This window comes from Rhinopithecus roxellana, chromosome 3 (genome assembly GCF_007565055.1).
Source record: "Rhinopithecus roxellana isolate Shanxi Qingling chromosome 3, ASM756505v1, whole genome shotgun sequence".
NCBI lineage: Eukaryota > Metazoa > Chordata > Mammalia > Primates > Cercopithecidae > Rhinopithecus > Rhinopithecus roxellana.
The window spans coordinates 117,728,120-117,753,197 of NC_044551.1; the positions used below are offsets into that span (position 1 = coordinate 117,728,120).

The 25,078-nt window shown below is 36.3% G+C and overlaps 1 protein-coding gene across 1 annotated transcript; it reads right to left on the minus strand.

Annotated features, from left to right (window-relative positions):
• Positions 1 to 7,696: 7,696 nt before the first annotated feature.
• On the minus strand, positions 7,697 to 24,687 carry MINAR2 (membrane integral NOTCH2 associated receptor 2). The gene is made up of 3 exons (XM_010381567.2): positions 24,523 to 24,687; positions 12,070 to 12,297; positions 7,697 to 7,876 (listed from the first exon to the last, which is right to left on the minus strand). Exons 1-3 carry the CDS (start codon positions 24,685 to 24,687, stop codon positions 7,697 to 7,699), a joined length of 573 nt encoding a protein of 190 aa, XP_010379869.2.
• Between the last annotated feature and the right edge of the window lie 391 nt (positions 24,688 to 25,078).

Consider the following 25,078-nt stretch of genomic DNA (forward strand, 5'->3'; position numbering starts at 1 on the left):
TGACTGTGTAACCTTTGGGAGCTAGCACCATCCAGCACTGGTGCCACAAAATAGTGAAAGTAGGCAGAATCTCACTCTCCGTGCCACAAATGAATGGACTTCTACTCTCTAGACTTGCATATCTTCCAGAGGAGGGGGTAGGATGCTGAATTAAAATTTGAATTGAATTTTGACTGAATTAGTAATTCTGATAAAAGGCTGATTGGACTGAATTTAGCCCCAATACTATATTTCTGGAGACAGGATGAGAGTTCTATTTCTTCGCCCTCCAGTTGGTATCTATAGAATTCAAACCTGTTACATAAATTTAGTCAGAAGGAATGGCTTTGTGTCCTAGAAACCATCTTTAGGGACAATATATGGCTGGAGTTCTAGCCCCTGATTCACACAAAATTCCTACTGATGCACAAGAAGTCATTATTGCATTATCTCTGATGGCTGAGGTTGTCTCATGATCATATTTTTAAGATTCCATTTAAAATGAGTACGAATTCCAGCTCAACTTTTAAAGTATAATTTATCTGTTAAATAAAAATCCGTTTGTATACATCTTGAGGGTTAAATTGCTCATGAAGCTTGCATTCCTGAGGAGTATGTAAAGGCCGAGGAAAGAGCCAGGACAAAGAGATGATTTGTATCTCTACATCTGCCTGTTTGTTCCACAGGGAAGTGCCACCAAGCAGGCCTTACATTCATGGGCGCCTGGAGGGGGCGTTTAAAAGTTCACAACAAAACCCAGAACACTTGTGGGTTTCCCCAACCTGAACCATAGCTTTGGAAGAGTTTGCCGAGCGAGCTGCTGACACTCTCAAGATCCTGTTTCAAACTTAAGAGAGAAAGAATCACCCAGGGAGCTTGTTAAACATGACGATTCTGATGCAGCTGCCCTGAGATTCTGCATTTTTAAACAAGCATGAACCACAACTTGAGTAAAGACACTGTAGATTTGGTTAATGAGGTCGGTGTGCCCAGCTTGAACTTCCTTGATCTGAAGCCTTCTCAGTATGGGACCCCAATTACTGTACTTTTCTGTGCTGATGCACACTCAGTGATCCCGGCAGGCTCTCCTGCTCCCTACCCTAGGGCTTAATCAGCACAATTAATCACTTCTATTCCTTTGGAAGTTCTTCACTCATTTGTCAAGATTTCCGTATATTGACATAACTGAAATACCGCCCTCAAAATAGGCAAGCTGTGGTTTGGCATTCTGGTACACACCTGCCCTCTGGTGGTAAGAGAGGAAACTCCAAGCTATAGGGAAATAAAAGATAATCTTTTCCCTTCTGCTTTTTATCATGGTGAACAAGATGAAACTCGGTGTCTGGCCAGTGTACATTAAGAAAGGTGCATTTTAAAGGCATAGTCTACAAAGATGAAAAAATTCTGGGAGCAAATTCTGTTGCCAAACTATGACTAGGTGCCTTACATGGTAGCACTCTGGAGAGTGAATGTTTGAGGGATTCATCCCACCAAACCTCTGATGCAGACGACGCAGACCTGCAGGTTTCCCGGAGGTGAGGTTCTTCAGCGTGGGTTTGATGTCAGCTCCTCTGAAGCCAAACTCCTTCCTGACACAGAGGCTTTGGGGCTTCCTGGGACTGACATCTAATTTAGGGACAATCTAAGGCAAAGTTAAAGAAATCAGATCCTGTACTCCGGAACATTGTCATAAGGGAAAGGCATTCTATCCATAACACTAAGAAAGAGTAATTAACTCATACGTATTCTTAATCATAGAGTCTATCACTTAATTTTTTACTTTATAAAGAAGCCCCACGAACCTAAATTACAAAATGGTACAAGCGTATGACATTCAGATTTACTGGGATTCTAAGCATAACTGTGTTTGCCCTTATTGAAGCAGGGTCTTTTTGTACTCACTTGGAAGCTGGAGCTGAGTGTATGTATAGCTATGGGGCGAAGGAGAGGAGACGCACTTCCCTTGTTTTTGTCAACAGCTGGACCATATCAAGCCCCCACTACAGCCATGAGAAAATAAAAACTTTAGCAGAAAGAATAGTCAGAATAGGTTTAGTAGATCTAAGCCCTCATGGCAATTTGATTCTGACAAGTCTTTTGATGTCCCTGAGTCTCAATCTCTTCTTGTAAAATACGGCTTTTACACTTATCTCTCAAGATTACAGTTGAGATGAAATAGCTTGTAGAAGTGGCAGGGTTTTAAAAAGTATACAATGTAGAAGATACAACTATTTCTGTTGAATTCTTAATAAGGCCAGGATGGAAATGTTCAGGGGGGTGGGCAGCAGGCATGGGGCCGTATGGGACACTGCTGTCCATGGGCATCCACTGGGAATGTTAAAGGAAAAATTGTTTATGACACATGTTCAAGGCAGCAAAGAAGACTTTATTCAAGGGAGGCTTCTGCAATGGGGTTTTATAGTAGAAGAGAGAGATCAGTCTCTACTCTGAATATGGAGTATTCTGAAAGTGGAGACTTGTACCTAAGGAGAATAGTCAGGCTTTGGTGGATGGAATATTACTAATAGTAGGGTAATATTTTGCTACACTGACCTAACAGGATTTTCGCTGAAGGAAGGCCAGGGTGATAAGATATTGTATAGAGGGTAGTCAGATTTACCCTAAACTGACTTAGCAAGATTTTTGCCAAAAGTAGAATAAGCCAACCATGGACACAACCCAAGATCCAGATCCTAGTCAGAGAGACACTCACGGGAGTTTAACTAGCATTAGATCAAGGACAGCGTCTTTGTCAAGAATCTTCCTGAATAAATTGGAAAAACAGCTCTAAAATTTGTGCATTTATATGTTAATGATAAGCAAAATAAAACTTTTTTCCTGGGTTTGCAATTCGTGAAAGTGGTTTGTGATCATTATATTTAAAAAAAAAAGGAAAAATTTTATTGTTCCTTTTGCAGCAGGAACAATAAAATTATTCTATTAAGTATTGATTAGAAATATTTCAGCCTTTAAAATAATGTATTTTTAAGAAAGAAACACTTAACTGCTGTTTCATTTATATTTACTGATATACTTCGAATCTGGCCTAACCATTGTTTTATTATTCAGGTAATTATCTAAACAATACTTCCCAACTTTGAAACTAATTCTAATGTGAGAGATTTTAGCGCTTATTTCATAGCTGAGAAAAACCCACCAGTTTAATTAGCATAAGAAGAATTACTACCTTTTCCTTGTCAGCAACTTAAAAACGGAGTACGGGATAAGCAAAACTGTGTAAGCCTTGAATCTCTTTCCTTCTCGCTAAAGAAATCTAGTCAGAGAACATTTTATACTGAAAAAAGAATTTCTTTATTTAAAAGATACAATATTTATTTCAATTGTTTATTTTGAAAGAGAGCCTTTTGACCGGGCGCGGTGGCTCACGCCTGTAATCCAGCACTTTGGGAGGCCCAGGCGGGCGGATCACGAGTTTAGGAGATCCAGACCATCCTGGCTAAAACGATGAAACCCCGTCTCTACTAAAAATACAAAAAAATTAGCTGGGCGAGGTGGCGGGCGCCTGTAGTCCCAGCTACTCGGGAGGCTGAGGCAGGAGAATGGCGTGAACCCGGGAGGCGGAGCTTGCAGTGAGCTGAGATCCGGCCACTGCACTCCAGCCTGGGCAACAGAGCGAGACTCCGTCTCAAAAAAAAAAAAAAAAAAAGATAAAAGTCTTTTGCATTTGGATTTTATTTATGCATACATGCATATATTCTAAACGCAGATACACAATTCTCTGTGTAGTCTATATAGTTCTATATAGTAAGTATAAGGCATTGAGGAAAGAGCACTATGGGCTACCGTATATTTAAGGCAGGAAGGAAGAGGCAGGAAAGGGCACTTTATAAAATGGAACCAGGAATGCGGGAAGAGCTCAAAATGCACACAAGGAAGTCCTATACACTCCCTTTCCAACAGTCTGCAAAACGAGGGAAAGTGGATGAGGTGCCTGAGTCACACTGTCTATAACATGAAAGCAGAACAACTGCTCTGGCAGAAATCTGGGTTCGGTTTCTGAAGACGTTTACTTTGGCTGAATATTCTCACCTCACGTTAGGCAAGAGCCTGGACTAAGTGATTATTTGGAAGAAACCAAAAAAGTTGTCTTTCCCCTAAAATGTGTATTATCTTAGACTCTGTAGGTTTGGAAGTAGAAATTCAGAGGTGTTGAGATTTGAGGTCCCTGTCTAATGACAGTTTTAAAAAATATTTCTCAGATATAATAAAATTATATTTATTCAGTTATATGAGGGGAGAACTTAAGAATTGTGTTAAACAATGGATACAGATAGTATTTAATCATTCAATATTATTAACATTTAATTTTAGTAAAAATTTACTAAAAAGTGATATTTAAAGACACCCTCAATTCAGAGCGCTACAAATGTAGAAATTCAGGAGATCACATCAACTCTGAAACAAGCAGTAAATTGTTCAATATTCCTAAAGCTTTAACCCATTTGAAGAGATTAGAAATGGGACCGTTTCCAGGCATTCCTCTAGCTTTTAGCTTTAGCGTAAGATGTGTCTTAGAGGCAAGAGTTGATGCTGAGGGTTAAAGCTCTGCCTTCAAGTGTCAGTATGACTCAAGGCCAATCGTATTTCTTTTCTTGAAAGATGAGAGGGTATCAAAATTAGTGGTTGCAGGAGCTCTTAGTCATGCCATCACACTGATTGTAATTACAGAGGCATATTATTCTGTCCCTTTGGTAAAATGCTTTTTCATGAGCTGAGGGCAGACAGTAAATATGACCACCAGATGGCAGTAGTGCACTCTGGAGAAATGGATCCAGGCCGTTCCCTTTTTTGTTTTCCACTCACTAAACTCTCCGCTAGGTGACAGCAGCATGAATATAATTGCAACGGCCATTAATGGATTATGTTTAAAAAAAAAGCTCTAATTCTCCTGTTGAGTCTGGGAGGAGCACTTTTAAAAAGTATGCACAGTTGGAATTTTTTTGAAAGAAATATACCATTTGCTTTTAGGCTTCCCACACACTCACCTAATATACAAAAACAAAGCAAAAATATATAAGATAACTTTGGGGGGGTGTGTGTACAAAAACCTGGGGAAGATTATTATTGAAACTAAATTATTATAACTTAAGAACTGGTGGAGCCAGGTGTTCTCACCCCAATTTAGGTTAAAAAAAGTTACTAAAATAGTCAGTGTTGAAGGTAATAATAATTATTATTTATTGACTACCTGTTATGTGCCAAGGATTGTATTTAAATATTTTAGAAACACTAGTTCATTGAATCTGGACGAGAGCTTCTCAAGAAAGCCGATTTCAACATAAGCCTGTTTAGGGCCATTGCCTCTGCATTTTCCATGACTCTATGCTCTTTCTGTTCCATTTTCACAAAAATCTGTACTGTAGAAGGCGAAATTGGAACTTCTTTTAAGGTATTATTTTGAGTGTAAACAGAGATAAATTTTCTTTATTTATAAGTTGCCCTCACATGTAGATGCATAATATTAATTCAATGCAGGACAATAATATATTTTGATTTTACAGTTACATTGAAAGCTAAAAATGAAGATTGATTTGGGAGCAGTAGGAAAGTAATAAACTCATTTATGGTGAAACATAAATGACTGATAGTATCATAAATAAGAATAGAAGAGGGATAGGGAGAATAGAAGATTACTAGGTGCTTGACCAGAATTGACTAGGCAGAAGAGAAAGATAATGAGATGGGGGCAAGGGAGACAGGAATTCAGTTAAGCAGCCTTTACACTTTTATGGTTACTACTGCTTATTGCCTTTAGAAAGCCTTACCCATGCTTAATCCTAGGCAGCCACATGTAACCTGATGCAGCACAGATGTTTTCCATGTGTGGCAGAGACCTGAACATATTTTGAATCCTTTAGAGGTAAACTTTGGGCAGGTAAGCTTTGAAGGCAGAGTAATAGCAGGTAATATCTATGTCCACAGTGAGAGTGATAAAGTCCCTGATACTTTATTTCATGTAATTCAGTTTTAAAATTCTCCTCTAATTCAGTTTTAAATTGGACTGGAACCTTCCATGGAGGAGAAGAGGAATAAAAACTCAGGGACTACAAATATGGCTAACACTATTTTTTTTTCTACACAACAATTTTATTGTCCAGTAAAACTGTCTTTTTTTTGAGATGGAAGTCTCCTTCTGTCACCCAGGCTGGAGTGCAGTGGCACAATCTCGGCTCACTGAAACCTCTGCCTCCCGGGTTCAAGCGATTCTCCTGCCTCAGCCTCCCAAGTAGCTGGGATTACAGGCGCACATCACCACACCCTGGCTAATTTCTTATTTTCAGTAGAGACGGGGTTTCACTATGTTGGCCAGGCGGGTCTCGAACTCCTGACATCATGATCCACCCACCTTGGCCTCCCAAAGTGCTGGGATTACAGGCGCGAGTCACCACGCCCAGCCCAAACTGTCTTTTACTATACTTTATTTCAAGCATCTTTAAGACAAATACAACAAAATGATATGGCAATATCAAAGAACAAAATCTGACTTTAGGCTCATGGGAAGAAGAGAAAGTTCCTCTTTTATTTCTTGCTTAAGATAGCCTTTGGCTGGGTTGCTTATAGATGAGAAAGGAGTGGGAATGAGGGGTTTAGGAAAGGATATTCTAGAAGGAAGGGCAGGGTGATGACTTGATTCTCCATCTGTGTCTACAACCATGTCCCCAGGTATCTGCAGACAATGGAAGGTAAACTCAGGTTGTCAATTAGCTAGCACAAATTAATAATAACAACAGCCTTTAACTGTTTATTTCGAGCCAGATACTGTTCATACCTGTTTTGTATTTGGTCCTTTGGCCAGCCCTGTTGGGCAGGTAATATCATTCCTTCTCTGAGAGAATAACTTGCCAGAGTCTGTTAGCAAGTAGCAGTTAGGCTTCAAACTCTGTTCTCTTAGCAGTAGTCCCTCTGCTTTCCTAGGGACCCCCAACTAGGCCATAGTTGGCAATATATACACTAACTGCCACCGGGGGTCACAGCCCATTTGGATAAATTGGATCCAAATGTAATTAATTATGTAACTATGGCCTATCCAAGTTTAACTCTATTAAAATTGCAGCCTGAAATTGGGGCATCATAGATGATTACTGGGGAAATCAGAATAGATTTGAGTAAGATATTTCTCTCCTTCCTTTTTTTCTGACTTAAACAGAAATATAGGAAAATAAAACAGAGAATGAATCTAACTCAGTTAGCAGCACAACCAGAAGATTTTTATCCCAGCTACCCAGCAGTTGGTTAAAAAAAAATTATCAGCTCAAACTTTTCTGGTGATTGCAGGAGGATGAGGTGGTAAAGAGTTAACAGTATTTTTAAAACAAGGTTAATATAGTTTAAGCATGAAAACAAAGCTGCTGATAATTTTTGATACTGTTTGCTCTCTATGGAGATATTTAATGTGGGTTGCGTATAGTGACTGTTCTGTGATTAAGGTCCTCAGAATTCCTGCTTCCCAAAGGACAAAGCTCAGGCTGGAACTCTTACAAAGCTTTTATAGAACAAAGTGGAGAAGCCAGAATGCCACATCCGACATTCACGTTCTTCAGGACAATTACATTTAATAGTACAATCAACAATCCATTCACACTGCATGTACATTTTTTTGGTTTTTTTTTTTTTTTTTTGGTGGGGGAGGGGGTTTCAAATGTTTATCAGAAAAAAATTTAGGAAATTTAAAGTAGCTCTGACTGCTGCAGTTTCCTCAGGTGAAAAAAGTAATAATAGTCACTATGGCAACCAAGATGGAGATGATGGCAAGTAAAATCAGACCCATACGACAAAATTTTGAATGCTTCTCTTGTTTCTCTTCCTTTTTCAATAAAGTGTCAAAACCTGGAGTGTACATGTCTCCCAACCAAAACCGCAGGTCATTAGGATTTTCCTAAAAGAAAGTTACATGGAGAATATGATTAATCAGTAATCAGTCAGTGTTACAGATTAATTGAGATTGTAGAACAAGACACTGTCATGGGGACTGATGGTCCATATTCACTCTGTCCTGGGCAAGGCTTCAATGTCATGGCTCACATGAGTGATACGAGGCTTCCTTGAATAGCATAAAAATGTAGCTACAGTCTCCTGGCTGACAAGGAATCCCTGCAGTTCCAATTTGTAGGTCTGCATCGGAATTAATTAGGAGGCCTTCATGAGTCTTTAATTAAATTGCTCACATTAGAGGGTCAGAAACACAACAGTGTTTCTATCATGTTGTAGCCAATTTAGTGTTCCTTACATCCTATAAATAGTGCATATAATTCAGCATAGTACGTTGAAATAAAATGAAAATTCTTTGTTTTAGATTAATCTTTGAGGTTTGATTTTGTCTACATGGCAGGAATAAACATGCTTGGTAGGGTTTTCAGTAAATCCAGAAGCTGACTTCCATGGAAGTAGTAGGACTAAAAGTCAAGAGTCTCTTCCATTACTCTTGACCCACTGATTTTCCTTGTAGAGGGCTGCCACATGTCTGGCATGCAGAAACTTTGTTTGACCTCCTGAAAAAATGACCCATTATATTCTTCCCCACATCAGCTCTTATTTATTCCCCCATGTCTCTCTTTCTTTCACAGACTTCATCTTTCCTTCTAGGCCCGTAGAATTATCAAGTCAACCTGATCTCCTGTACCTGATAAATCACATGCAAACTCTATTGTTCATACATTTATAAAAATACTTTTTTTTCCTGTTACATCTCTTGCTATGTTTTGGTGCTGTAGATTTGGTGTCTATGCCTTATATACAACAAATTTACAGTGAATACTCAATCTCTGCTTTCACAAACCTACTTCATGCTTCATTATATTTCACCTGCTTTGTTGTAATGGCTTACAGTGGACTGCCCCCTCTCTTTGCCTCTCCAGCCTCAGAAGACTTAAAGTCAGCTGAAATGTGGCACAGCAAGTTTTCTTTCTCAGTGTCAGGGGTCAATGAACTAGCTTCAGACTTCCAGGTGCACTGCTGGGAGAGGAATGTGCATGCATGTATGAATAGAAAGTGAGGATAGATTCTGATGATGGCAATACAGTTCTCCCATTACCCTAGTACTAGTTTGAACTTCTTAGTTTTACAAACGCTAAAATGTTAAAATAAAATATGGACAATCTGTGAAGAAGGATAATAACATAAAAATCCTCGTCTACCTCATGCCTATCTTTCATTTTGTGTCCTAATCAGAGGCCGGCACTTCGTAAGTTTAATGCCTCTGTTCTCCACTAAGAACTTCACTAATAGAGACTATTTTGTCTTACATTCTGCTTCTAGCTTTCCTTTGTAATTAAATATGGATTTCTTTTCTCTTTTCTGGCTTATAAACTCTTACCAATGTAGAAAAATGGGAGTGACCACAGGAACTTGGGTTTATAACCTAAAAGTGGTGTCAAGGTTTCAGAAAATAAGTTAGGGGCTCTATGAGATATAGACAGGGGTGAAGATGAAAGTTGAATTAATGAGGTAGAAGAAGTTTTAATGAAAACAAAAGTTATGGCTTTTGTTATGACTGGGTAGGGGAGGGAGCAGGTCCTGATTGTAGTAAAACATGGCACTCATTGTATTTATGGCTCATTCTTCCTAAACATAACTCATATAACTGTCCAGCTTAAAAAATTACTCCTTATTGCCAATAATATTCAATTTCATAAGCATAACATTCCAACATTTTTTAGCTTTATTTTCTAGCCTTATTTTCCCATTATTCTATTACTTAACCTGTAGCTCCTATATTTCTGCCTTTGCTCTTGCTACTCCTGAAAAAAGAGCCTTCCCACTTAGGCAAGCCATCTATACCTTTTGGAATTCTATACATCCTTCAAGCCCACAATAAGTTTGCTTTTTCATGAATTCCTTTTATAATCAAATGTGATTTATGCCCCCTTCCTATCCTACATGACACTTTTTCTTTTTTCTTTTTCTTCTTTATTTTTTTTCAGTGAAACAAAATCTTCTTTTTATTGTATAAAGTAATAACCATTCTTAATATGAAACTTCCACTCAAGGTTGAAGAAGAAATAAAGAAGCACGGAAGTAATAACATGGGATTATCAGAAAACCTGACTGATTGTGCTGCTGCTGGCAACGGTGATGATGGACTAATTCCACAAGAAAGAGAAGAAAACCTGAAAAGCAGCAATTTCCTAGAACAGAGAATGAAGAGTATCACAGGTAAGCCTATGGCAACATTTAACAGGAGATAATTATGTGCTATTACACTAATCCTAATTTGGGCTTTTATAGTGAACACGTTTTATACTTTTACTAGAATATTCAGCCTCGCCTGGTAATCAGAAAAATGAAAATCAGCAAACAATGTGTTACCATTTTTTCCAATCATTGATGATTTATTTGAAAAATAATCAGTATTGGCAAATGTGAGGGAAAGGCATTTTCTTTTCTCTTTTTGTGAACTTTTATTTTAGCTTCAGGGTTACATGTGCAAGTTTTCTTTATAGGTAAAGTGTATCATGAGAATTTGGGGTACAGATTTTTTTTTTTAACTTTAAGTTCCGGGATACATGTGCAGAATGTGCAGGTTACATAGTTATACTTCTGCCACGGTGGTTTGCTGCACCTATGAACCCGTCATCTAGGTTTTAAGTCCCGCGTGCATTAGGTATTTGTGCCGATGTTCTCCTTCCCCTTGCCTCTCACCCCTCACAGGCCCCAGAGTGTGTTGTTGCCCTCTCTGTGTCCATGTGTTCTCATCGTTCAACTCCCACTTATGAGTCAGAACACTGCATGGCACTTTGTTACTATTACCATTAGCTTCCTTTATCTTGTTCTATAGTTTTTGTCTGTTAATTTGCTCAGTTAGAACTTTTTGAGGGTAGGGACAGGAACATTCACCTCCATAGTTCCCTTATTTTGCATGTAATCAGCAAAAGGAAGAGGCCCTAACATACAGTCAAGAAATGTTTGTAAAATATATCAATACTTTCTTTTTCTAATAGTAGGGGTGACTTTTTAGATGTCCTTAAGACTCTTGGTAAGGAATGCAAAATTTATAAAAAGAAGAAAGAAGGAAAAAGAAACACAAGCTTATTTTTTCTGTGGAGAGCATCTGTTATGTAAACTTCTCTGGAAAACGGGCTACATAAAAGAGGAGATACATTCAATCTACCAAGAGATTAAGAAACTTCGAAGATTCTGGACAGTGGGTCTTTTGAGTAGCACATATTTGAAATTGTAAAAAGTGTGAGTAGGATTCAAGGAGACAGGGTGCTGTCCTCTTCAAAAAAAAAAAAAAAAAAAGAAAGAAAGAAAAAAATTCTCAAGTGCTTAAGGTATGGGGCTTAGCACAGATAAACATTTTTGAATGAAGGGTATGTACTTGCAAAATGGCAGGCTTTCCTGGCCTAGGGCAGGTGGAGGCAAGCCAAGACTAGGTAAGAATCCAGTCCATTCAGAAAACAGAAGGCTGCTTCCTTGCTTTTCAGGTATTTTGAAGTTTTTCATGGGTTGGGGTGACAGCAGTGGGGGCAAAGAAAGAAAGAAAAACTTAAGTTGAATTTAAGCTGGGTGAATGAGTTCATTGCATACTTTTCCTGTGTTGAAATGTTTTTGTTTTGTTTTGTTACTGAGACACAGGAAAACGACCAAAATGTAAATCTTCAATCTTAAATCACTGAGAGAGCTGAGATAAAATAATCTTTGATGAGAACTTCCTTGCACAGTGCCTAACACAGAACACTTAATAAGTATTTTTTAATAAATATAGACTAGGGCATCAGCTCTTAAGTGTTCATGAACATAAATGTTTAAAAACTAAAAGAAAATGTAATCTTGCAAATTAATTTTCAATAAACCTTTTACCCTCCTGGAAAACCTTTGTTCTGTGCCACATAGTTTTTTTCTTCTCTACACTATACAGTTGCCAGTAACTGTCGGAACTGTAAAACTCAAAACAAATAAACATAAATACTGACTAGAAGGGAGAAAGAAAAGCCAGGAGCCAAAATGCTCTGAAATCTAGAGATTCTGTGCCTAGTGAAGAATACCTGTCACTTCAATAATGCTTTCTTTTAGGATTATTTGACTGATCTCCCTTATCAGTTGAAGAGGTTGACTCTTAGTCGTGAGTACCTTCAGATGTCCAGAGAGGTTTGTGTGCAGGGAACGTTTGTCATATTCCTCAATGGTCCATGATGGGTTCCTTTTTCTTTCTTCCATAGCTTCCTCCAAACTTAGGTCACCATAGAGTGGGTTATTCTTCATAACTGATGACATGGATGGTGGAGGGCTATCAGCAGTAACAAGGCTCTCTGCACTGGATCCCCTAATTCGTTGAGCAGCAATATTCTTCTTTTCCCTCTAAGAGGCAAAGAAACAAGGCATCTCTTAGCAACGGGCCTTCTGATAGTAGGGAATGCAATGTGAGATAACTGTACCTGAAAATGTGCTGATTTTGTGCAGAAACTCAACAGATTAGGACAATGAATGAGGAAAGGATTCTATGGTTTCATTTGACCTAGAAATCTAACATCAATTGAGTATTTTCTTTATGTGTGATCTTAAACAGCTTTACTAATCATTCATTAAAATGCTATTTTATAACTACGGAGAAAGAGCCTTGTTTACTCTCAAATTCAAATAGTAGAATTCTGAACAAAGCCAACTTTTCTCAGGTTACTTGCATTGAGATTTAATGACATTTTATTTATCTCTATTTTTATATTCCATGACTTATTAAAATAGTATTTAATATTGCTATGTTAATCCAGCAAAGTCAAAATTAAAAGACATTTTAGAGATATGCTTCGACTTTCACAAATACTATCATGGCTCCCGTTTCAGACAGCTTTGAGGTCTAAGCTAACTTAGCACTGTACGTGTAATTTAGCATCTGTATGTGTAAAGGCTGTTATATAGCTCTAATACTGACTTTCAGGTTTTTAAAAACTTTTTTAATTGAAGCATAATATGCATATATATAAATAGATAGCTCTATAAATTCTTGCAAACCAAACAAACTCAAGATTCAACATCCAGACCTAGAAACATGACATTACTAGCACACCTCATGCTCCTTTCCAGTCACCCTCCCTCCCCCTGCCCAAAGCATAGCTGTAATAGCACCCAAATTCTAACAGCATAGATTCGTTTAGACTCATCTCATATTTTCTATAAATAAAATCATATAATGTGTGCTTTTCTGTGTCTGGCTTGACCTTCAGACTTTTACTTTGTTTTGTTTTCTTCTGAAGTATATCGAGCTATCATGAAGGTAGAAATTAAAAATGTGTTCATTTTGGAAATTAAAATTTGTTCATTGGTCAAATACAAATTGAGAAGAATCAAAAAGCTTATAGAGTCCTGTTTCATTTGTCTTGAGACATCAAGAGAGGGATTGCATATAAGTTAATATTAGATAATCTTTGATCTTTAAAAAGAAGTGGTTCATTTCCTTGATTTACAGATATTTTTCAGTAAATGTATGTCATGTATTTTAGACACCCAAAACAGAGAATATTTAATAGGAAGTTTATTCTTCTGAGTCATATTTATGATTATCTGATGTTGTCAACATTTGTTGGTATATGGGTCACATTAATTTATATTATATAAGCTAAAGTTGTAAACTGTTAAATGTAGTTTCCTTCTGAAATGGCTAGCAGGAAAAAAAATCATCTAGATAAAATCATTCCTATTCTCTTCGGTGTTGGATTTCCCTAATTTTCTTTTTTTTTTTTTTTATTATACTTTAAGTTCTACCTAATTTTCTTAATCCATGCATTTTTCACACTCTTAGAGCTCAACTTGCAGACACCTCTCTGATTTTAATAGGTCCTTGGTCTGCTCAAAGTCAATTTATATTCTTTAAAACTGAAGTTTGCATTGAAATAATAAATCTTCTTGGCTTAGCATTTATCTCAAAGATAGATTGCTTCAAAAGTAATGTTTCTGAATTGAGCAAAAGTAATCTGATAAGAAATGTAAATGGTATAAGCTTAGCATAATTTTTACTTATTTTTTTCTTCAAGGCTAGGCATCTTTGATCATCTCTGAAGAGGGATAATTCTCCTGACATTGACAAATTGGCTTTGTCAGATTGTCTTCTACACTGTTAGTTAAGTTTCTTAAATAAGAAAGATCTATACATGAAAATACAGTTTTGGGGAGATCAAGAAAAAAAGTACACACTCTATTACAATGTATATAGACTTAGAAAATCTAATGTGTAAAAATAGCAAAATACTCAGAGATACATTTTAAAAGAACATTCAAACTCTTATTTCTAGATGATATTTTTGAAAGTTGTGAGGTTTATTATAGAGCATAGTACTATTTATTTTTGCACTGCATGTGAATTTTATGTCTGAGAGACAGGTGAAGAAAAATTAATAGTATAAATTTATTATGAATTTAATCACAAAATGAGCAATACTGATTTTGGTTGAGCTTTTATTTGGATCTTGATAAATTTTTTAAAGTAGCTTTCAGAACATCAACAACAAAAAACCCTTCACTCTACCACACAAGAAAGAATACATTTACCAGAGGAAAGCTCAACAGTAATTCAATTATTTTAATTACTTGGGCACTAAAATAAATTACATTTTAAAATATTTATTTAAAAAAGGTAACACTTCAAAACCTACCTAGGCTTTTCTGTATTAAGCATAACTTTGTTCATTTATCATTTATACACTTTAATCATTGTATACTTTATGTGAAGTAAACTATAATTCAATAAAGAGAGATAGAAGGCATTTTTGAACAAAGAAAATTAAGTGTACAAAATTAATAGGTTATTGTAAAAACTCTAAAAATGTAATTCAGGAAGAAGAAAGTTGATAACAGATGTTTAAGATACAAGAGAAATTTGAGAGAGAAAGAAAGAGAGAAAGAAAAAAAAACTGATAAATGTGTCTGTGAATCCAGGCAAGCATTGATTTAGGTGAAATAGAGATAATAGTAATAATCACTAATTTGTGAATTTTAAAGTAAGAGAAATGAATACACTGGAGTATAGTAAGTTTAGCACAGATTTTTTAATTAGAAATTTTTAAGAAATAATTTCAGTGAGGATATAGAGGTATTACTAACAAGCAAAGAAACAATGTACAGCTTCTAAGTCACCAGAGCAGTAGGAAAAAGATGAAGACTACTTAAAAAGGCTCAAAAAAAAAAAGAATACAGGTGGAAAATCTCAGAAACATAGAAAAACAATTATAAATAATTGCATTAAATGTAAATGGAATAAACTCCCTATTGCAGTGACAGGGATTGTCAGATCAGATTTTTAAAAAAGAATTAAATTATAAAATATTTACAACAGAAATGCCTAAAATATAAAGATTCGGAAAGAATTCGAGTAAAAAAACATAAAAATTTATACTAGGCAAATATAAACAATGAGAACTGGCTGTTGTGAGTGACTAAATGCTCATTACTTTTGTTTCCACTTCCTAAGCACAGAGGATATCTGCTTTTCCTAATCTATTTTCGATTTTACATTGGGGCCACATGTTTTATGTCTAATGACATGTGGATGAAAGACCATTTCCAAGTCTGCCCCTTGAAATCTTCCACATGATTTTGGCTCACTTTCTTTTTTTGTGACACTATACACATCTCAGGACTCTTGTGAATGTGCTCTATGTAGCAGAAGATGATTATACATGTGTGATGATATATATATATATATATATATATATATATATATATATATGGTGATACATATGGCATATATAATATATTCATATACCATTATATAGAAATATACACACATATATGTATGTATGTGTGTATATACGTATTTGTTTGCGTGTATATATATATATATATTTACTGGGTTAAGCCTCACTAGATGCTCAGCAAACCTAATGAAACTCAAGTTTGACCAGTAAAATTCCTCGCAAGATCCTTGGCTTAACCTTTCCCTTTCTTATTTAAAGCTTAATAGAGATTCTGATATTGTAGAGCCTCAGGAAGGAAGGAGCTTGGATTCTACTCAGAAGTGAGTCTCCTAGGACATCTATAACATATACATCGGGCCTTGTGTGAATGAAACATATATTAAGTCACTAAACATTTTGGTATATTCGTTTCCATGACATAACTAGACTACCACCAAGAAACACACACACACACACACACACACACACACACACACACACACACACACACAAGACAAAATAGACATGGTCAAAAGCTTTGCTAGATATAAAGAAGGTTGCTAGAAAATGAATAAAGTTAGTTAATGTTAGTAAAATATTGTCATTCTAAACTTGTATGCATCTAATAAAATAGTCTCAACATTTATAAAACAAAACTTAATTACATGGAGAAATTTATACATGTAAATTTCTCAAGCATGCAAAACCATCATTAAGAATAAAGAACGTGGATGAGATTGGAGACTATTATTCTAAATGATGTAACTCAGGAATGGAAAACCAAACATCGTTATGTTCTCACTGGTAATGTGGGAGCTAGGCTATGAGGACACAAAGGCATAAGAATGATGCAATGGACTTTGAGAACTTGGAGGGGAAGTGGAAGGGGGTGAAGGATAGAAGAGTACAAATATGGTGCAGTGGATACTGCTTGGGTGATGGATGCACCAAAATCTCATAAATCACCACTAAAGGACTTACTCATGTAACCAAATACCACCTGTACCTCAATAACTTATGGGGGGAAAAAAGGATAAAGAAGATGTGAGCCATAAAATCAAAAGGTTTGTTCAAGTGACATATATGGATGTCTTTATTAAACAATTGAAAATATTCATTTTAAAAATATACACTGAAAATTTTGCAAAATTGATAACATGTTAAATTCCAAAACAAATTTCAAAGATTCAGTATTACGTGGACCATGCTTTTTGACCATTGACAACTTAGTTATAAATCTAGAAATCATTATCAAAAACATAAAATAACACATTCTGTTGATATTTAAAAATACATTTCAAAGAAATAATAATAAACATTTTAAAATTTAGGACAGAATGAAAGTGAGAAATGCTACATTCCAAAATTGTTGGCTGGATCTGGAATGGTATTTCGAGAGAATATTATGGGCATATATGCTTGCATTATAAAGCAGAATGAGAAAATTAATGAGGTAGTAAGCATGAATTCAACATCTTAAAATTAAAGCCATTGAGTTAATATAATAAAACAGTCAAAATGAAATCATAAATATAAAGACAGAATCAATACATATTAAAGAGAATAAGTATATACAATGGAGAAGATAAAGTTGAAAGCTATTTCTTTGGAAAAATATTTAAAATATCTCTGGCAATACTGCTCAAGAAAAATAATAGAGACACAAATCCACCCAGTTAGGAATGTAAAGGGGAACTGACAAGAGACACAGCAGAGATTAAGAAACAATCAGAAAATAAACTGAGCGACTTTAAACATTTATGTGCAGTTGGACAATTTCTTACATAATATAACTTACCAAACTTACTGAGAAAAGATAAAAAAATTAACAAACCTGTGATAATTTGACTAGTCGAATCAATAGTTTTAAATCTCCTCCAAACATACACATTTAAGAACAGCAGGCCAGAGGGTTTTACAGTCAACTTCTACAATTCTCAAAATATATAATTTCTTAGTCAAATTCTTCCAGAAAATAGGAAAAGGAACAATTTCCAGCTCACTTTTGAAGTATAAACTTCAGATGAGGGCAGTAAGTAAAAGAAAAGTATAAGCCAATTTCTCTTGGCTTAAATGCAAAATTATAAATGCAATATTGCTGAACAGAATACTACAATATGTACAAATTATATGTATCAAGATAAAACAGATTTTTACCAGGGAAAGATGTTATGCCAACAGGATGGTTTAATATTAGAATACTAATGAAATTTGTCACATTAACAGGAAAAAAAACATTAAATTTTATAATAGGCCAGAAAAAGACTTTCAAAATATTCAAACATATTCAAAACAAACACTCTTAGTGAACTACAACTGGTAGAAAATTTTCGTAAGCTAATTAAGGGAATGGGCCCCAAACTTACAGAACACAGTTTACTTAATGGTTTAATATTAGAAACACTTATTTTAGTTTCAGAATTAATACAAGGATGCTAGTAATCACAATGTCCATATAATTTTGCAGTGGAAGTTCAAAGCAATGCAAAAATAATAGAATCATAAGTAAATAAAAGAAATAGGGTTATAAATAAACAAAGAGCAGATGACATGATTATCTACAGGGATGTTTATGGGGAAAATAAGAGATTTTAACACACTTCCTGGATTCAAAATCAGTATGTAATGATCTATTGTATGCATGAGTAATGCTCTATTATAAAACATGACTTAAAACGTACTATTATCAGGAGAAAAAATAATATAAGTATTTAGATATTAACCTAGCAAATTATATGGAATAGTTCTTTGTGGAAATTAAAGATATTATTGAAGGCCATATGAAGAACTGAATAAATAAAATGATACATCATGTTCATGGATGGAGAGAATCAAGGTCATAACGATTTCTGTTTTCTGCATTGTGATCTGTACATTTGGTGTAATCCTTATCATAATCTTAGTGAAAACAAGGCATTTTGTGTGTATTTCCTATGTGAGCACATAGACAAACTTTCCCAGAAAATCAGCTGTTTTGTGAACATACCATTTTTGTTTTAAATTGCTAGAATGGAAAGCTTTGTAAAGCACATATTTGACTGTGTCATTCTTTTGCTTTAATTTTTCACTGATTCTTCAAAATTTTGGGGATAAAATTCAAAATCGTAGACAAAGCCCACGGACCCTCTATGGTGTGATCCAGGTTTCTCTGAAACCTCATCTCCTGCCTTCCCCTGCATATAACCAGGGCTCTTGGTGCTCACAGGTGGTGTTATAACATTCAAGGTACCGTTAATACAGGCTTTCATGCCAGAGACATTTGGATCTCAACTAAGAACAGTTTGTTGGAGCAATTTGGATGTTGTTTTTGGAAATACACCATCCAAGGCCAATTCCCTAATCCTATAAATTTAGTATAACTTGGTACCCTGAGGAATTTGATGATGCTATGAGTCTACTTCCTAGATAATATATGCACCTGCAAAGTACCACATTGTCATCCAATATAAGCTTAGAAAGGATAAACTATTGTATTGTGCAGCTTTCCTTTTCTTTCTGTCTCTCTCTCTCTTTCTTTCAATGGAGTCCTGCCCTGTCGCCCAGGCTGGAGTGCAATGACGTGATCTCAGCTCACTGCAATCTCCACCTCCCGGGTTCAAGCAATTCTCCTGCCTCAGCCTCCTGAGTAGCTGGGATTACAGGTGTGTACCACTAAGTTCACCTAATTTTTTGTATCTTTAGTAGAGATGGGGTTTCACCATGTTGGCCAGGCTAGTCTCGAACTCCTAATCTGGTGATCCACCTGCTTCGGCCTCCCAAAGTGCTGGGAATTTTTTTTTTTTTTTTTTTTTAAACAGAGCCTTGCTCTGTTGCCTGAGTTAGAGTGCAGTGGCATGATCTTGGCTAACTGCAACCTTTGCCTTCCAACTTCAAGCGTTTCTCATGCCTCAGCCTTCTGAGTAGCTAGGATTACAGGCCATGCCATCACGCAAGGCTAATTTTTGTATTTTTAGTATAGATGGGGTTTAGCCATGTTGGCCAGGCTGACCTTGGACTCCTGGCCTCAAGTGATCTGCCCGCATTGGACTCCCAAAATGCTGGGATTACAGTGTGAGCCACGGCGCCTGGCCCCTGCACTGTCTTTTTCAAAATAATAAATGGAAGATTGAAAATAGAGACAGTTTTAGGAAGGCATGACGTGTGTTCAGAGATAGAAGAAATACAGTTTTACACAAAAAAAACCCATGATAAAAAGGAAAGACATTGAAATTTATGGGAAAAAAAGAGTGTGATTGGATTGGAAAAGAGTGCAGAAAGGTGATTAGGAAATACATTCAGTAAATGACATTGTCTAGAAATCAATGGAAGAGCAGCCTCTCACCCTTAGCCTTTCCCTCCATCTCACGGCTTTAGTTTGGAATGCTCCTTGGTTCTGAAAACGATGTGATAGAAGCCAGGAAAAGATATAACAAAGGAGTTAGTCTGAAAATATTCTGACGTACAACTGCTAATTAGAAAATTAAGGCCCACCACAATAGATGAAAAAAAAAAAAAAAGACACACATTTTTCTTTCTCGCCCTTTGAATTTTTTTAAAATTATACTTTAATTTCTGGGATACACGTACAGAACGTGCAGGTTTGTTACATAGGTATACATGTGCCATAGTGGTTTGCTGTACCCATCAACCCATCCTCCAGGTTTTAAGCCCTGCATGCATTAGGTATTTGTCCTCATGCTATCCCTCCCCTTGCCCCCCAACCCCTGACAGGCCCTGGTGTGTGATGTTCCCCTCCCTGTGTCCACATGTTCCCATTGTTCAGCTTCCAATTATGAGTGAGAACATGCGGTGTTTGGTTTTCTGTTCTTGTAATAGTTTGCTGAGAATGATGGTTTCCAGCTTCATCCATGTCCCTGCAAAGGACATGAAACTCATCCTTTTTTATGGCTGCATAGTATTCCATGGTTTATATGTGCCACATTTTCTTTATCCACTCTATCACTGATGGACATTTGGGTTGATTCCAAGTCTTTGCTGTTGTGAACAGTGACTCAATTAAACATATGTGTGCATGTGTCTTTACAGTAGAATGATTTATAATCCTTTGGGTATATACCCAGTAATGGGATTGCTGGGTCAAATGGTATTTCTGGTTCTAGATCCTTGAAGAATTGCCACACTGTCTTCCACAATGGTTGAACTAGTTTACATTTCCACCAACAGTGTAAAAGAGTTACTATTTCTACACATCCTCATCAGCATCTGTTGTTTCCCGACTTTTTAATGATCACCATTCTAACTGGCATGAGATGGTATCTCATTGTGGTTTTGATTTGCATTTCTCTAATGACTAGTGATGATGAGCTTTTTTTCACGTGTCTGTTGGCTGCATGAATGTCTTCTTTTGAGAAGTGTCTGTTCATATCCTTCACCCACTTTTTGATGGGGTTGTTTGAAAACCACATATTTTATCACATTTTTTAAAAATCAGCCTTTTCTTCATTACTTGTTTTATAAAGTGGTTGGCAGAAGTATTTGGAATACATTTCTAAATGCCTTCATCAGATACATCCCCCAAATTATTTTAACAGTTAGAAACATTAGATTTTGGTGAATGTTTCTTCATTGCACTGACATAAGATTTGTTGTGAAGCTTCTTGATTTCTCTGGTGAAAGAATTAACGAGAAGTATAAATATAATAGAATCAAATAATATCTGTGTATACTCTCTGCAAATATGGGTGACCTGAGTATCTGCATAGACGGGAATTACAATGTCCCTAGTTACTGAATCAACTGAGACCATCACTGCTAGATTATTTTCCTAGATTGAGGCCAGGTATGGTGACTCATGCCTATAATCGAGTACTTTGGGAGGCCAAGCGGGGTGGATAGCTTGAGGCAGGAGTTCGAGACTAGTCTGGCCAACATGGCGAAACCCCATCTCTACTAAAAATACAAAATCAGCCGGCCTGGTGGCAGGTGCCTGTAATCCCATATACTCGGGAGGCTGAGACCCGAGAGTTGCTTGAATCTCCAGAAGTTGCAAGGAGCCGAGATTGTGCCACTGCATTCCAGCCTGGGTGACAGAGTGAGACTACGTCTCAGAAAAAAAAAAAAAAAAAAAAAAAAAAAAATAGATTGAATGGTATTGCTTTAGCTCATATAAAAATGGCCAGGAGAATTTCCTCTGAAAATGGAAAGTGAATTTTAAAAATTAAATGATAAATCATTGATAGTAAAACGATACCTATATTTAAGAATTCAATGTGACATTTCCAATCTAGGGAATCTCTGTTTTAACTCCTGGGTTACCCTGAGTTTGAAGGTAATGATTGCAGGTTAAGTGCTTTGCCATTCCATAAAGTAGTGTATATCCTAAACACCATGCACTTGTGTGGTGTGGGATGAAAGGATCAGTTGATACAACTCTGGAGTTTGTGTAGATTTCATGTGGTATTATATCTACTGCTTGGGTTAGTCACACAGTTTGACATATCTGTTGAGTACATTCCCTCAACCACCATGTGCACACATATACACACACCCCTTCATCCACAATATTTATAAAATAATGGAAATGGAATTATTTGCTAATAAATTCAATGAAAAGATAACTTTAATACATTTTGAAATACTGGTATAAATAACAATACATATGTACATACTTCCATACATATTCTTGACCTTTTATAGGAAAATCTGGCTCTCAATTGCTTTTACTTCATATTTCATTTGCTCTCACTTTTAAGGAAATATGTAAAATAAATATTATCCTAATACTGCAAGTGGAAATACTGAGGCATGAATGAAGGGCCATGATAGATGTCTCTAAAACTAAAACTGTTTTATTGTGAATTTGAGATAAGAAACCAAGTTTCTAATTTCTTTATTCCATGTTCTTCCCATTGACTTACTGACTCCCCAGTGGAGTGAGAGCTTTAAATTAAGAGCTACTCGGTAGCCACCACCTTATGTGTGCCTAACACCTCAATATACTTGTATATTCAGTGTCTTCTTTCATGGAATGGTATTGTAGTATCATGGCAAATATTTAAAACTTCTATATGGCCATTTCTATGACATTTATTATTTTATCCAACGAATATATCAATCATGGATTTTAAGATCCATCCCCAAAAGAGAATTATTTACTGATGCATTGCAAAATGAAGTGGTGAATATCGTTGTTGTTACTCATACTTTGTGCCACACCTACCTGATTACCTGAATTTGTACTTGATGTACTGTCCTGCCTCTCTACTCCATGCATTGTTAATTGGCCAATTAGTACACTGGTCTTCACTACATTTCTTCTTAGGCTAAAAGGACAACTAAATCAAGTTTATTTGAAGTTTATAATGTTAACAACACATATTCAAAGACCTATGAAACAGAAGTTTACCTCTTTGGTTTTTCTTTGAATAACTATTTCCACCCAATGGGGCCTGTAGAAAAAGTTGCCTTTTAAAAATTTGCATTTCATTTAGGTTTAGGAACAACATTCAACAGAGTTTTAAACTGTGAAGTTCCACATGAAGGAAATAGGTCAACTTCAGTACCAAACAAAAGATGTTAGATCAATGTGTTCCAACCTCAAAGGAATTTACTGGATATGCTTTCTTAGACTAAACTGCATAGCATAGAAGTGCCAAGTTTTCTGAACTGATTTTTGAATCATTTTATTCTATGATATAAACAATAAGGAGGAAAAAGGAGCAATTTCATTTCATTTCATTTAAAACTAAAAAAAAAAAAAGCACATCTACAAATACAACAACAACAACATGGCTGGGTATGAAATGGCAGAAGGGTTTGAGGATTACCAAAGAGATTGATGCAAAATTTAAAAAATGCCAGTTGTCATAATAGGCTGCCTTACAATGGAAATAAATTAAAGTCCTTATAGGTGGAGGAAACACTTACATAATCATTTGAGTGTACTTGCTTTTGAATGATCTCATGATAAAGGTCCCGAGGAGCCCACAAACATACCACAAAGGAATCACTTTACACCAGGACTCAAGAGTAGCAACTGTTCTTAAAAGAAAACAAATTTCTGTTCAGGGAATTTGAACCACTCCAAAGGATTTAATGACTTGCAGGGGTTTGTAGGTCAGTCACATCTGTTCTGTAATGAAATGCTTCTTCCTGTTTCTAAATTGACTAACTCTTAACCCCATTAGCCTTCATGTCTTAAAGCAAAGATTATTCCTGTTTCATTAGCTGTGCAACAGTTAGGGCCTTTATGTTTAGTGCAGCAGATGGAACTCATCACAGTTTTATTCTTCTCTTTTGGTCAGCAAAAAGAAGGAAAATGCAAAAGAAAAGAGAAATAAAACCTGCATTTTGTTTGAAGGTCTAATTGGTATTCCTTGTCCACACAGACACCTGTGGAAAATAAGAATATCTACAATAATAGCTAGCACTTTTTCAAGGTGGAGAGTTCGCTGTATTTTTTCTCTTCAATAATTAGGTTTCCATTGTTCTGTTCTCTAAGTCTTCTGTGTATGCTATGACAGGGAGCTAGTCTAAGGGAAGCAGAAGCAAGACCTCCAGCTGTTTTAGAGGCTTGTTTATGCCCACAATGTAAACTTCTGATGCTTTATGCTTAGATTACACCAAAGACAGAGATGGGAGTTTTTCCCCCAAAGTCTTAGTTGTGTATATAACAATTATTTTGAAAATTTTTGAAGGGAAGGAGTAAATGAGGGCCACCTGAAATTTAAAATGAAGAGAGGCAGAGAAGCTAATGCTTGGAGGGGAATTAATGAATGAGAGAATTCATTTATTTTATAAATAAAGAAAAGTTCCTAATATTAAGGATATTAAGGAAGAGAGAAAGACTAAGTTGGAAGACAGAGTAGCCACTTTGTACTCTGTTCCTATAGGCTTCTTTTTGCATAAATGGTGAAATGGCAGATGGCGAGAAAGAAACAAGCCCCCATACCCATATTTTTGTGCCACTCGATCTTACCTGTGAGTAGACAAGGTTTTGCCAGTGTTGTGCAGCAGGATAATTTCCACCCGGAAACCTCACCAGGCTGGCCTGAAGGAGGGCTGAGCTCCTCGTTAAAGACTTTACGTCAAGCTGCAGGAATTTGTCAGGATGGTTGTTATTTGGCAAAACAGAGAGATCCATGTCTCCCTTCACCTACAGTGGAAAACAAAGGCAGGCAAAGCTGCTCCTGTCAGACTCCTCCATTATTAATGTGCCTGAGGATGCTCTGACCGGCATCTGAAACCAGGCCTCTCAGCTGCACACAGTCACTGCTCTCAAAACGATACGTCAATGCACAGGGACGAAGAAACAAAGCAGCACACTGCCCTACGTTTCTCACATACATGTACACTGAGGGTGCTTGACTGGAACAGATGGGGCTGTACTCATTAAAATTAATAGGATGACAGAATTAGATATGTGTAGCACTGAATGTCTCTTCATTCAGAGTTAGAAATAATGATTTAAGGGAAACTATTGTTTGAATAAAGGCTGCCAGAATCTCAGTGTTACAACCCGTAATGTGGAGCAC

What these genes read in the sequence shown, in the direction of transcription:
- MINAR2 (XM_010381567.2), bottom strand. Translation starts at nt 24,687, where the DNA reads ATGGATCTCTCTGTTTTGCCAAATAACAACCATCCTGACAAATTCCTG. An exon ending in AAAACCTTGTCTACTCACAG is followed by an intron (nt 12,298 to 24,522) that starts GTAAGATCGAGT and finishes TTTGCCTCTTAG; the next exon opens with AGGGAAAAGAAGAATATTGC. An exon ending in ACCTCTCTGGACATCTGAAG is followed by an intron (nt 7,877 to 12,069) that starts GTACTCACGACT and finishes ACTTTCTTTTAG; the next exon opens with GAAAATCCTAATGACCTGCG.